Below are 15,918 nucleotides of genomic sequence, written 5' to 3'. Positions count from 1 at the left end.
AACCGATTTATAAGCATTTAAAAAGGGACATATTTCGTCCCCTTTTCGTTAATAGTTTTCCTATTTACATCCCTATGTGGTAGGCTAAAGAAAAACGTAGTTCTACGTCAAAAACAAAGTGCTCTAATAGGACGAAAAATATTCAAAGAGTCATTTCTAGGTTTTTTAGGTGTTGGAAAAACTTTTGATGCTCTCGTTAAAGACTAATGTAATAGAGATAATAATGAAAGATAAAATTATTTATCTAAATTTTGAAGAAATTCCATCTAAGCCCACCTCGTTCGGAGTGATAGATTCGATGATATTTTCGACTTATAACTCAACAAATCTGAAACCATTCGGATTTTCGGGAAGTTTGGTATCATGATTGAAAGTAAAGTTTTCGCTGAAAAGTAGTTAATTTCATATCAAGAATGACATAACTGTGGTTGATTATTTACGGATTTAGATATATTTAGTTACTTATAAATAGTTCACAGGTACTTGCTAGAATTACTACAATTCAAAGCTATGAAAATGAATTCAGCCTTTCTTTTGTTTATTAGGTTATTAACACGGGGGAGTTTCTTTCGGCTTCGCAGTCTAGCAGTCTTAAAGACTGCGAAGCCTAAAGAAACTCCCCTGAGTAAACTAACAGTCGATAAAAAGTATAGTGTTATTAACACGGTTACGCAACCTTCTGTGCTATGCATGAGAAATCGAAATTTATTCAAGTTTGTTCGCGTTTTTTCAGGCCAGTAAATTTAAATCATCGGAAACGATTACTTCAGTAACTTTGATGACAGTTAAACAAAATCAAAGAGCTATCCATTCGTAACTAACTAGTTTTGGATGTAAAATTGCAGTAAAAAGTTATATTATAACGAAAACAGGCGTAAATTTCACTATTTTGAAATTTTACTACTACGTCGTATTAATTTTGCTTACCTTGCAACCCTCGCAGGTGAACGCTCCAAAATGAAACCCAGCGGCTGGTTCACCGCACACCTTACACTGCTGGTTCATCTGCAAAACGCAAAGATAACGAATTAAAAAAAAGGACATTTAAATATCTCACGGGTGAACGGTAAAACTCTAAAAAAGATCAGATGCTGTGATGAGCATAATGAGAAAATTAATTTTAATATAACCAAGTGATACGCAAAGTAATAAAATACAGAGCCCCTACCTGCGTGGTAGAATGAAGAAGAAGAAAAAAAGCGCATCGAAGTGGGAAAATGTTGACCCACTCCATTCCATCACTGCCGGGAGTTCGATTTTGGGAAGTGCATTCAAACGATGGTGATAATAATAATTACAATAAAGAGAAGACGCTCCAGGCTAAATTAGCAGTCGTATCAAAGAATAAAAAAGGCACGCCGCTGCGGTACGCTTGAAAAATATCTGCACGAAATTAAAATCAATTTAGGTTCAGCATGACACCCTTCAACCAAAGGAAAAATAAATAAGAATGAAGTAAAGAAAACAACAACAGTCGAAACCTCCAGCCCAAGAGTCTGTGAACTGAGTATATAGCTGGGATGGTGGTCCCACTAGCTACGGTTGTCGGAGTCTCTTACACCACATTGTTGCCCATTATTATTCTGCTGTGTGATAATTAATTACAAATAATGATAGCTGACGGCGTCGAAAATCAATAAAACGCTCCAATGCGGGTTCCGGGGTAAAGGTAATATTTAAATACTGCACCGAACGCTGGGTTCGTAATCAGCGTAGTTGGGTCGGGTTATAAATGAAGCATCCCCAAAGAGTGACAGCAAGTAAAAAAAATCCGAGAAGCAGCGCTCATAAATTTTGAATGTAAACAAATCGACGAAACGCGGCTTGCACCGCCACCGGCGAGAAACTCATCCGTCAAACGCCTCAACTAGGTGGCCCAGGCTGGTGGACAATCACCGGGTAAAATTTTCTCCAACCGCCTGGGTTGAGCAAGAGAATGTAAAAATTACGTTCTAATTTTATTTTCATTTTTTTGTTTTAGTGATGTGACAAATAGCCGTGAGCTACATTGGAATCCTCAATTTGTCCATCAATAACTCGACGATCTTTCCAGCCACTCGGCCTCATTATGTTACACGGTGGGACTTCCGATTGAATCATCGTACCGACTAATTGATTACGGACAAAAACAGGCCTACCTTCATGATGGTTAGAAGGGTAGAAAAAGAAACATCGGCCCGGCATCGAGCCACACACAAACATACACTTCGTCATATCGCGGCACTCATCACATCTGTCAAAGGGATCGCTAATAATTTAACAGTTTTTATTGAACCTCTATCGTCGTACATAATTTCTTCATCGTTGCGTCCGAACTCTCACTCCCGCGAGCACATCATCAGCACCACCTCCAGCATCGGTCCGATGTCACGTTATCGTGACTGTGCGTGTTCCCATTATCAGAATCCCCATTGCCCAGTTGTTTTTGTGTGTGCTCCATCAATCGATCGCACGCCGTTTGTGATATGCCATCCCGCCAAGCCGAATGACAATCAATCTCTTGGAGAGCAGAGTCGCCGCACAAACGTGACTACCACATCTTGGCAGCCGGTCGCCTTTAGACCCCGCACCGTGTGCACGTAGAGATGGTGGCGACGGCGGCGGTAGCCGTACAAAACCATGTCGACAGGAAAGATTATCGTCGGTGGCAAACAATAAGCTGCCAATTACACACCTGGACGTAGTAGGGAAGAAGTCTCAGGCGTACACTCTGGAATTCCACAAACGGAAGCAAACTGAGTCAATTGGCGTAAGTTTTTTTTCTGAATTTTTCAGCAAAAAAGCGTTCAAGTTTAGATATGTGTTTCCATCTGCTGCGAAGACTGTGCTAAATAAAAAGAAAGACATACATCTGACACCTTTTTTTATTTTTAGTTCGATATAACCCCTTTAGTAATGATCCGCGTTTTTGGTTAGATTATACCATCCACTGTCGAACTGTGCAATATTAAGTTATTGTTCCAAAAATTAACGAAAATAGATCAAAACGTATACCAGTTTCAAAATTTTTTCGGTTTAGATCTGGTATAAAACAAAATTTAAAACAAAACAACGATTTGAACCACCGCAGAAGATGCCCTTATGATGATGTCATCAGCCACAGTAATTTCGCATTATACTTACCGTTGATAGTTTTTTCATTTTAAAATTAATCAATTAAAATTATCCCACGCGCATCCCAGTTTACCGATGCCATGACTCTGCCAGAAATTATCTTCATCTTTTTTGAAGGCAATCTTCAATGATCTTTTATCTCAGGTGTGAACTGCAGAAATTGAACCTTCTTCTAAATTCATGTTTAAGCACAGTATCCAATGCACAGTTCTTTGCGTTATTTCAATCAAATAGCATTTTTTTTTGAATATTTTTCACCGTTTTTTCCCTTGTGAAACATTTTCTTCTTAAGCGACGAATTAGTCATTACAGTTGCAAACAACACATCATATGTTGTAATCAATGACACATATTCCAATCCAGTACGCCGCAAAATATTACAGCTGGAAACTAAGTACGCAGCCTTATGTCGTATTTTAGGCAACCACATCGTTAATCATGACTTGACCCGCAACGGCGATCATTCAGGATTCACAGTCTCCCCGGCAAAATTATCATAAAGTAGGACTATTACCCAACGCAACGCGGTGCGAATCAGCAGTGAGCTCAAAACATAAACTTTGTCATTCTGTTGTTGCTGCACAAGCAGAGTGCACTCTGCGTAGAGGTTAAAGGTTGCGGAATGGTACAAATGTGCGCTAAAATAAAATATTTAATATATTCACCACAATAAAGCACCAACAACGGGCATCTTTGGGACGATTGTCGCAGCAGTGTCAGTATCGGTATTTTTCGGTGTCGCAGCAAGATATCCGTGAGCAGAAAGATAAAGTGCGCGTCCGAAAGAAAAGGTACAGGGTCATCGGGACGGCTTCCGTTACGTCGGGTTTACTTAACTGAGCAGTAATTCATGTTCGACCGAGAGATATCAAGAAGACACACACGCGTCCGCTTAGCATAAAGTCGTGGGCATCGGGTCTTGGGAATATATTCAACGTAATTCCATTGGTGGAATTTCGCATGAACTGAAAATGATGATTAACGAGATCATTAATTTCTGTCGATTTTGTAATCGGTCTGATAGTGCGCAGCAGGTCACGATTCTGAGTAATTCGGTAATAGTTAAGACACCTGAGTTGGTCTCGTTGGCAAACTTATTTTGTGATTGTCATGAATTTTAAACCCAATGCCACAAACCTCCATTGCAGCGATAACAACGTGTAAATTCAATTTCCGCAAGACACCTCAGAGCTAAAGGTCAAAAGTTGGTTGGTCCTAAAAGAAAAAGTGGACTCTGACGACCGGCTACTATTCGTGACAAGTTTAGTGCGCATCGTCCGTTGTCGCAGATTGAGTCGACGGAAGACCTACTGCTGGAGAGGTCTCTTGCATGATATTTCCTGATAATGATCTGAACTGCTCACCTCTCCGAAAAAAAAGAACTAAAACTACAATTAACGCTTGCCACCGTTGCTGTCGGTCGAGCATATTGATTAATTTCCAGATTAATTATTCTTTCACTTTTGTAACCATCCCATCGCGCAGGTACCTAGGTTGGTAAATATCCTCGCCGCCCAAAAGAATCCGAAGACGATCTGATAATTGTCTTAATTAAAAGGGGCATCCCAGTGCACTTCGGTGTGTGATTGCCTTTCGGTGACTCCGTAAGGATAACTGCGCCGAAAGTGAAGTTTGGTTACCCTCTAGTGTGCGCACTTTACCCGCTAATCCAGAATGCTCAGCACCGAAGTCGGTGGCCGGATTTGTGTCGGCTTTCTGTCATTTAATCGCGACATAATCGCTACAGCTGCCGCTCCGATAAAAGCTTCGCGCTGGATCTCTCATCCGGCCGCGCCGCCTGGCCGTGTGAGTGCATTTGTGGCGTTAAAGTTGATGAGTTTTGTAATTAAGATTTTCGACTAAATGGACAGTGAACGACGGAACTGTTTAATGACAAAAGGGCTGAACGATAAAGATATGGGATTTGGAGCGTTGGGAAAGCCACGCCACGGAAACGCAATTCGTTAGCCAGAGCGCGGGAAGATTACATATATGAATTGGCACTTTGGTGAATCGCGCCATTGCAGCCCGGCCAGGTGCGATGCTTGGGCGGCGGTTTACGACGTTAGCTGAATCGAAAGCTCATACACTGTGTTACTTTAAATGAAGCTCAGATTATAGTGGAAACGAACAGATTCTGATCAAAACGAAAACCGCCCAGAAACTTCATTTAACGTACGAGAGAATCAAATGTTGACGCAGGACTTGTCGTATAATTATTAGCATATCTTTTCAATAGTAAATCGACACTAATATCTTAATCGATAAATGAATTTTTCGCAAGCTTTTATCAAAATAATTAGCATATCTTTTCAATTGCAAACCAGTTAAAAAAAAATTTAAAATCAATTGAAAAGCTGTGCCCAGCAAATCACGCGTTTAATTTTTGTTGGAGATGTTAATCTTAGAATTTCGTTTTAAGTCACCTTTTTTCAGATTACGTCATTTTTTCAGTTTCTCAAGACGCAAAGAGATTTTTTGCCCAATGCAATACGAATGTACTGAAAATGAACCTCATTTCGTGTTGGCAAACAGTGGAACCAGTTCGATGGAGCTGTTAACCACGCAGCAGAATAACACGTTGTATCGTTGTTGCACCTTGGAAGGAAGACAATCAAATCCTTCTTGTGTCGGATGGTAGCGGATAGTAAGAGTTCAGCAGTCTCAGTCGCGCAACAGTTTATTACTCTGCTACGTGTTGCATATTGCACCCGTGCGGCTGGAGGACAACAAAATTCAGTTCTTGCTGATGTATCCTGGTGGCAGAAATAAGAAAGGAGATTGAAATGCTGTCAACACCGTGGAAAAGTGCAATGATTTTCTGAAACGAATTAAACATAACACGCCAAAATTGTGATTGGAATCAGAGATTTTTGTATGTAAAAGCAAAGCAACGCCTTGGGGCTACATTCCGATTCGGAACTTAACCTTCTGTTTACTATACACAGACTTCGCAGCCAACCGTTAAGTGTACAGGACAATTGCGGGGCTAGCGCTACGATCCTACTGACACCAACAGTCTCTTCCGAGACAAGACTCGAACCTACGACGACTGGCTTGTCAGGCCAGCATCGTACCTCGAGACCAGCTGGGGAGACTGTTTGTATGTACCGCTTTCAAAAAAAACATATACGAAATATGTTTGATTCTTCAGTACAAGAAAAAGAAAACAAGAAAACAAAAACAGGAAATAAGCCGAAAATAGGCAACAGAGCACAAAATATAGATAATAGGCAATGAAAAATTGTGAATAGAAAATCTAAACATATAAAAATGCAGCTCTGTCTGTCTGTCTGTCTGTCTGTCTGTCTGTCTGATTCATATAGGCTTGAAAACTACCGAACCGATCGGCGTGAAATTTTGTATATAGGGGTTTTAGGGGCCGAACAAGGTGACTAAGATATTTCGAGACCGCTCCCCCTTCTGCAAGGGAGGGGTCCCATACAAATGAAACACAAATTCCTGCACATCTCGAATATTAACCAAGCAAATGGAACCAAATTTGGCATGTGGATGTTTTAGGAGTAACAAATATGTCCATGTTGATTCGACACCCTTCCCTCTTCTGTAAGGGAGGGGTCCCATACAAATGAAACACAAATTTCTGCACATCTCGAGAACTAACCAAGTAAATAGAACCAAATTTGGTAGGTAGATGTTTTTAGGGGTAACATATATATCCATAGTGGTTTGACACCCCTCCCTCTTCTACAAGGGAGGGGTTCCATACAAATAAAATACGAATTTCGCACAGCTCGAGAACCCATCAACCAAATACAACCAAATTTGGTATGTGAATGTTTTTAGAGGTAACAAGTATGTCCATAGTGGTTCGACTCCCCTCCCTCTTCTGTGAGGGAGGGGTTCATAACAAATGAAACACTAATTTCTGCTTATCTCGAGAACTAACCAACTAAATGGAACCAAATTTGGCGGGTGATTGTTTTTAGGGGTAACAAATATAATGGTTTGACACCCCTCTCTCTACTATAAGGGAGGGGTCCCATACAAATGAAACTCAAATTACGCACAGCTCGAGAACCAATCAAGCAAGTATAACCAAATTTAGCAGGTGAGGGGAGGGGAGTTCCTTCTTCTGGCATGTCTCCAAATACCATTTCGAAATCCAAGATGGCGACTTTCCTTTTCTGAAAAGTAGCGGTAAATGACCTTATACCACCCAACATGGGTATTTCCGGAATCGTTATGATGCACTGAAGCCACAAATCGACCTCAGACAACATTTCGAATTGTAAGATGGCGACTTCCGGTGTCTGGAAAACAGCCGAAAATGACCAAATACAACCCAATATAAGTGTTTCTTTAACCAGACTGACGCTCAGAGGCCAGAAATTGTTTACAAATGCCATTTTGAAATTCAAGACGGCGATATCCGGTTTCTGAAAAATAGCGGCAAATGACCAAATACCACCCAATATGGGTATTTCCGGGATTTTTATGATGCACTGAAGCCACAAATCGACCTCAAACAACATTTTGAATTGTAAGATGGCGACCTCCGGTGTCTGGAAAACAGCCGAAAATGACCAAATACCACCCAATATGAGTGTTTCTTTAACCAGAATGACGCCTAAAGGCCAAAAATTGCCTCCTAAAGCCAATGTGAAATCCAAGATGGCGACTTCCGGTTTCTGAAAATCAGCGGCAAATGACCACATACCACCCAATATGGGTATTTCTGGGATTGTTGTGATGCACTGAAGCCACAAATCGACCTCAGACAACATTTCGAATTGCAAGATGGCGATTTCCGGTGTCTGGAAAACAGCCGAAAATGATCAAATACCACTCAATATGAGCGTTTCTTTAATCAGATTGACGCACGGAGGCTAGAAATTGTTCCCAAATGCCATTTTGAAATCCAAAATGGCGACTTCCGGTTTCCGAAAAACAGCGACAAATGACCAAATACCACCCAATATGGGTATTTGCGGGATTGTTATGATGCACTGAAGCCACAAATCGACCTCAGATCAGAACCAAACCATTTCAACCAGAATGACGCTCAGAGTCCAAAAATTGTCTCCTAATGCCATTCTGAAATCCAAGATGGCGACCTCCGGTTTCTGAAAAACAGCGGCAAATGACCAAATACCACCCAATAGGCGTCGTACACAAATTACGTAACGCATGAAGTGGGGGGGAAGGGGGATAAGTCTGCGTTACTTATTAATACATAGGGAAGAGGGGGGGTAGCTGAGCCCGTTACGTAACTGAGATGTTCGCTCAAAATTGCAAATTTGGAGGGGGGGAGAGGTTGTCGAGCGTTACGTATCTTCAGGGGGGGGGGGAGTCATATCTAAAATAAAAGGGGGAGGAGGTCTGAAATCTAGGTTTTTAGCGTTACGTAATTTGTGTACGACGCCATATGGGTATTTCCGGGATTGTCATGATGCACTGAAGCCACAAATCGACTTCAGACAACATTTTGAATTGTAAGCTGGCAACTTCCGGTGTCTGGAAAACAGCCGAAAATGATCAAATACCACTTAATATGAGCGTTTCTTCAATCAGATTGACGCACGGAGGCCAGAAATTGTTCCCAAATGCCATTTTGAAATCCAAGATGGCGACTTCCGGTTCCCGAAAAACAGCGGCAAATGACCAAATACCCCTCAATATGCGTATTTCCGGAATTGTTATGATGCACTGAAGCCACAAATCGACCTATCAACCTCAGACAACATTTTGAATTGTAAGAAGGCGACTTCCGGTTTCTGAGAAACAGTGGCAAATGACCAAATAACACTAAATATGGGTATTTCCGGGATTGTTATGATGCACTGAAGCCACAAATCGACATCAGACAATATTTTGAATTGTAAGATGGCGACTTCCGGTGTCTGTAAACAGCCTGAAGTACCACCCAATATGAGTATCTCTGGAACGAGAATGAAGCTGAACTTCCGGTTTCTAACAAACAGCCAAAAATGGCCGATTTCCATACAAAATGAGTATCTTCTGAACCTGAATGATACACAGGAGCTAGCATCGACCACAGACACCATTTTGAACTCGAAGATGGTGACATCCGGTTTCTGGAGAACAGCCGAAAATGACCAAATAATACCCAATATGGGTGTTTCTTAAACCAGAATGGCACTCAGGGGCCAGAAATTGTTTCCAAGGGCCATTTTTAAATCCAAGGTGGCGACTTACGGTTCCGGATTACCGGATCCAGAATGTAGCAAGGAGCTATAAATTGACCTTAGACAACAGTTTGAATTGAAAAATGGCAACTTCTGGTAAACAGCCAAAAATAACCGAATACTACTACATATGGATAAGTCCGTAATCGAAATGATGTAAAGAAGCCAAGCATTGACCCTGGACACCATTTTGAATAGAGGTCATGTACAAAAGCCAAAAGTTGAGGATTTGCCATTCCGATAAAACCAATTATTTTTAAACGATATAATCCAATCGCAAGAAATCAATAAATTTAAAAAGTTTGAAATTATTAAATTAAACACTGAAATAGGCGGAACGAAGTTTGCCGGGTCAGCTAGTAGAAAATAGAAAATAGAAAATAGAAAATGGAAAATAGAAAATAGAAAATAGAAAATAGAAAATAGAAAATAGAAAATAGAAAATAGAAAATAGAAAATAGAAAATAGAAAATAGAAAATAGAAAATAGAAAATAGAAAATAGAAAATAGAAAAAAGAAAATAGAAAATAGAAAATAGAAAATAGAAAATAGAAAATAGAAAATAAAAAATAGAAAATAGAAAATAGAAAATAGAAAATAGAATATAGAAAATAGAAAATAGAAATAGAAAATAGAAAATAGAAAATAGAAAATAGAAAATAGAAAGTAGAAAATAGAAAATAGAAAATAGAAAATAGAAAATAGAAAAAAGAAAATAGAAAATAGAAAATAGAAAAAAGAAAATAGAAAATAGAAAATAGAAAATAGAAAATAGAAAATAGAAAATAAAAAATAGAAAATAGAAAATAGAAAATAGAAAATAGAATATAGAAAATAGAAAATAGAAATAGAAAATAGAAAATAGAAAATAGAAAATAGAAAATAGAAAGTAGAAAATAGAAAATAGAAAATAGAAAATAGAAAATAGAAAATAGAAAATAGAAAATAGAAAATAGAAAATAGAAAATAGAAAATAGAAAATAGAAAATAGAAAATGGAAAATAGAAAATAGAAAATAGAAAATAGAAAATAGAAAATAGAAAATAGAAAATAGAAAATAGAAAATAGAAAATAGAAAATAGAAAATAGAAAATAGAAAATAGAAAATAGAAAATAGAAAATAGAAAATAGAAAATAGAAAATAGAAAATAGAAAATAGAAAATAGAAAATAGAAAATAGAAAATAGAAAATAGAAAAAAGAAAATAGAAAATAGAAAATAGAAAATAGAAAATAGAAAATAGAAAATAAAATATAGAAAATAGAAAATAGAAAATAAAAAATAGAATATAGAAAATAGAAAATAGAAATAGAAAATAGAAAATAGAAAATAGAAAATAGAAAATAGAAAGTAGAAAATAGAAAATAGAAAATAGAAAATAGAAAATAGAAAATAGAAAATAGAAAATAGAAAATAGAAAATAGAAAATAGAAAATAGAAAATAGAAAATAGAAAATAGAAAATATGAAATAGAAAATAGAAAGTAGAAAATAGAAAATAGAAAATAGAAAATAGAAAATAGAAAAAAGAAAATAGAAAATAGAAAATAGAAAATAGAAAATAGAAAATAGAAAATAAAAAATAGAAAATAGAAAATAGAAAATAGAAAATAGAATATAGAAAATAGAAAATAGAAATAGAAAATAGAAAATAGAAAATAGAAAATAGAAAATAGAAAGTAGAAAATAGAAAATAGAAAATAGAAAATAGAAAATAGAAAAAAGAAAATAGAAAATAGAAAATAGAAAAAAGAAAATAGAAAATAGAAAATAGAAAATAGAAAATAGAAAATAGAAAATAAAAAATAGAAAATAGAAAATAGAAAATAGAAAATAGAATATAGAAAATAGAAAATAGAAATAGAAAATAGAAAATAGAAAATAGAAAATAGAAAATAGAAAGTAGAAAATAGAAAATAGAAAATAGAAAATAGAAAATAGAAAATAGAAAATAGAAAATAGAAAATAGAAAATAGAAAATAGAAAATAGAAAATGGAAAATAGAAAATAGAAAATAGAAAATAGAAAATAGAAAATAGAAAATAGAAAATAGAAAATAGAAAATAGAAAATAGAAAATAGAAAATAGAAAATAGAAAATAGAAAATAGAAAATAGAAAATAGAAAATAGAAAATAGAAAATAGAAAATAGAAAATAGAAAATAGAAAATAGAAAATAGAAAATAGAAAAAAGAAAATAGAAAATAGAAAATAGAAAATAGAAAATAGAAAATAGAAAATAAAATATAGAAAATAGAAAATAGAAAATAAAAAATAGAATATAGAAAATAGAAAATAGAAATAGAAAATAGAAAATAGAAAATAGAAAATAGAAAATAGAAAGTAGAAAATAGAAAATAGAAAATAGAAAATAGAAAATAGAAAATAGAAAATAGAAAATAGAAAATAGAAAATAGAAAATAGAAAATAGAAAATAGAAAATAGAAAATAGAAAATAGAAAATATGAAATAGAAAATAGAAAATAGAAAATAGAAAATAGAAAATAGAAAATAGAAAATAGAAAATAGAAAATAGAAAATAAAAATTTGAAAAGTGAAAATTGAAAATTGAAAATTGAAAATTGAAAATTGAATATTGAAAATTGAAAATTTAGAATTGAAAATTGAAAATTGAAAATTGAAAATTGAAAATTGAAAATTGAAATTTGAAAATTGAAAATTGAAAGTTGAAAATTGCAAATTAAAAATAGATAATAGAAAACAGAAAATAGAAAATAGAAAATAGAAAATGGAAAATAGAAAATTGGATATTGAAAATAGAAAATAGAAAATAGAAAATAGAAAATAGAAAATAGAAAATAGAAAATAGAAAATAGAAAATAGAAAATAGAAAATAGAAAATAGAAAATAGAAAATAGAAAATAGAAAATAGAAAATAGAAAATAGAAAATAGAAAATAGAAAATAGAAAATAGAAAATAGAAAATAGAAAATAGAAAATAGAAAATAGAAAATAGAAAATAGAAAATAGAAAATAGAAAATAGAAAATAGAAAATAGAAAATAGAAAATAGAAAATAGAAAATAGAAAATAGAAAATAGAAAATAGAAAATAGAAAATAGAAAATAGAAAATAGAAAATAGAAAATAGAAAATAGAAAATAGAAAATAGAAAATAGAAAATAGAAAATAGAAAATAGAAAATAGAAAATAGAAAATAGAAAATAGAAAATAGAAAATAGAGAATAGAGAATAGAAAATAGAAAATAGAAAATAGAAAATAGAAAATCGAAAATCGAAAATAGAAAATAGAAAATAGAAAATAGAAAATAGAAAATAGAAAATAGAAAATAGAAAATAGAAAATAGAAAATAGAAAATAGAAAATAGAAAATAGAAAATAGAAAATAGAAAATAGAAAACAGAAAATAGAAAATAGAAAATAGAAAATAGAAAATAGAAAATAGAAAAAAAGATAGAAAATAGAAAATAGAAAATAGAAAATAGAAAATAAAAAGAAGAAAATAGAAAATAGAAAATAGAAAATAGAAAATAGAAAACAGAAAACAGAAAATAAAAAATAGAAAATAGAAAATAGAAAATAGAAAATAGAAAATAGAAAATAGAAAATAGAAAATAGAAAATAGAAAATAGAAAATAAAAAATAGAAAATAGAAAATAGAAAATAGAAAATAGAAAATAGAAAATAGAAAATAGAAAATAGAAAATAGAAAATAGAAAATAGAAAATAGAAAATAGAAAATAGAAAATAGAAAATAGAAAATAGAAAATAGAAAATAGAAAATAGAAAATAGAAAATAGAAAATAGAAAATAGAAAATAGAAAATAGAAAATAGAAAAAAGAAAATAGAAAATAGAAAATAGAAAATAGAAAACAGAAAATAGAAAATAGAAAATAGAAAATAGAAAATAGAAAATAGAAAATAGAAAATAGAAAATAGAAAATAGAAAATAGAAAATAGAAAATAGAAAATAGAAAATAGAAAATAGAAAATAGAAAATAGAAAATAGAAAATAGAAAATAGAAAATAGAAAATAGAAAATAGAAAATAGAAAATAGAAAATAGAAAATAGAAAATAGAAAATAGAAAATAGAAAATAGAAAATAGAAAATAGAAAATAGAAAATAGAAAATAGAAAATAGAAAATAGAAAATAGAAAATAGAAAATAGAAAATAGAAATTTGAAAAGTGAAAATTGAAAATTGAAAATTGAAAATTGAATATTGAAAATTGAAAATTTAGAATTGAAAATCGAAAATTGAAAATTGAAATTTGAAATTTGAAAATTGAAAATTGAAAGTTGAAAATTGCAAATTAAAAATAGATAATAGAAAATAGAAAATAGAAAATAGAAAATAGAAAATTGGATATTGAAAATTGAAAATTGAAAATATAAAAAAAATTTGGGATTAGAGAATAGAGAACAGACAGTAACAAATAGAGAAAAGAAAATGGATAAAAAAAGAGAACAAAGAATAGAGAAAAAAGAATGGAAAATAAGGAATAGAGGATAGAGAATAGAGAATAGAGAATAGAAAATAGCAAATATAGAATAGATAATAGATAATAGAGAATAGAGAATAGAAAATAGAAAATAGAGAATACAGAATAGAGAAGAGAGAATATAGAATAGAGAATAGAGAATAGAGAATAGAGAATAGAGAATAGAGAATAGAGAATAGAGAATAGAGAATAGAGAATAGAGAATAGAGAATAGAGAATAGAGAATAGAGAATAAGGAATATAAGATAAAGAATGGAGAATAGAGAATAGAGAATAGAGGATAGATAATAGAGAATAGGGAAAAGAAAAAAGAGAATAGTGAATAGAGAATAGGATGATAGAGAGTTAATAATAGAGAATGGAGAAAAAAGGACAGATAATCCAAAATAGAAAATACAAAGATCACCCGATTATATCAGTACTCGATTTTATCTGCCCCTGATTTTATCGGCCTTCGATTTTATCACCTTTTTCACCCGATTTATCATCATATAACATTCCATCAAAAAATGTCTTTATTAACTGATTTTCTATTTAGATTCAATATTTTAGTACTTTTGCACAGCGCTGGGTAGAATAACATCATTCTGGATATAGTTGGCATTGAAAACTCAACCATTGCACAGTATTTTATTTTGGCGTTTTTGTTCGATTAATTGATTAAAGCCATAACGTATATTCAAACATTTTTTAAGCTTTTAAACAATGCATCTTTTGATATAGAAAAATGGGTGATCAATTCACCTAAAGTTAGATAACAAATTTTCTTCTTCATTTGATTGAGATAGACGCATAGCGTCTTCTGCAAATCTCTCACATATTACGAACCATATGAAGTTTTCTTTCAAAAGGCAATAAAAATCCCAATTTTCGTTATAACTTTTTCCCACATTTTTCCGAATTTTTAAAAATTCTATAAAGTTATCAACCTTCCAAAAATGCACGTTTTTGCAAAAAAATACTATGTTTTATCTATTAAAATAAACAAGCTATTTGCCATATAATAATAGTTTCAGGAGTAATTGCACGTCCACCATCTCCAAATCTCGCAATTATTCACAATTATTCCACTGTTACTGCAATTATTCCACTGTCAATTAAGATACAAACTTTCGTCTTTTAAAGTCTGTAGACAGCATCTTCGATTAATTTTTATTTTTAAATTCATCGGTGTTGTTTCAACTACGTCATCGATTTCTTTTCTTCTGTTTTCTGCTTGCTGGTGAATGAAGAAAAAGTAAAAAAAGTCTCAATTTTCATATGTTTTGAAATGTATTGAAGAGATATTATGTGAATCAGTATACCACGTATACATAAAAAATTTTACACCGATTGGTAAGTAGATTCCACGTCTATAAGGATCATAGAGATAGACAGACAGATAGAACTGATTTTTTATATGATTAGATTTCTTGTAGTAATTTAAATCGCTGATATTACGTATTAAATGACTGGTTTACCAGCTTTAAAAACAAAATATTAATACAAAAAAATTCCAGATTTTATCACTTTCCCTATTTTATCACCCCAAACATCATCAAGGGGGTGATATAATCGGATAATCACTGTATAATATAAAAAAAAAAAACAGAAAACTGCACACCGAAAGCTTGAACAAAGATAAAAAGCATAGTGATAAAACAATTCTTCACGGCTGGTCGTTCTCGCGAGTTGGGGAGTAGGTACACACGAGTACACAAGAGGAGAGCAGACGGAAGTGTGTGCATATGATCTCGGGAGTAAATGCGAGCAAGAAAGAAAGCGAAAAAGAACGAGAAATAGCTTGAATGGAGAATTCTCTGCTGTGTGATAGCGGCGCTACGAGAACCTCACATGAGGTGTTGCAAGCTGCTTACGAGCGAGACTAACAACACTGCGTACAAGCGACAAACCTGGCGAGCAATTACTCTGCGGCCTTTTGGCGCACTTCTAACTAAATTGGGGGCACCAAAATTTGCAAAAACGGTTAACAAGCCAGAATCTTTAATATTTTTTCTAGTTTCTAGTTTGTCGACCAGTGAAATCGATGAACTATCGGTTAATAAACTAAAATCTTTAACGCTGAGCATGCACAAAAAGAAGTTTTGAACTAGTTTACAAACTGTACTATAAATTATCTTTCAAAAAAATCAAACTCATGTAATGTACAGGA

The 15,918-nt window shown here is 33.1% G+C and overlaps 1 protein-coding gene across 1 annotated transcript in view; it reads right to left on the bottom strand.

The window, feature by feature from the left end:
- LOC129724757 (protein embryonic gonad-like) overlaps positions 1-15,918 on the bottom strand; it is a 287,918-nt gene that overhangs the window by 116,904 nt on the left and 155,096 nt on the right. Inside the window, exon 2 of the mRNA XM_055679905.1 lies at positions 928-1,005. Coding sequence (XP_055535880.1) covers positions 928-1,005 — 78 coding nt within the window. The remainder of the gene's footprint in view (positions 1-927; positions 1,006-15,918) is intronic.

This window comes from Wyeomyia smithii, chromosome 2 (assembly GCF_029784165.1).
Source record: "Wyeomyia smithii strain HCP4-BCI-WySm-NY-G18 chromosome 2, ASM2978416v1, whole genome shotgun sequence".
Taxonomy (NCBI): domain Eukaryota; kingdom Metazoa; phylum Arthropoda; class Insecta; order Diptera; family Culicidae; genus Wyeomyia; species Wyeomyia smithii.
Note: the sequence above shows the minus strand (reverse complement) of the source record. Positions and strands in the feature narration are given on the sequence as shown.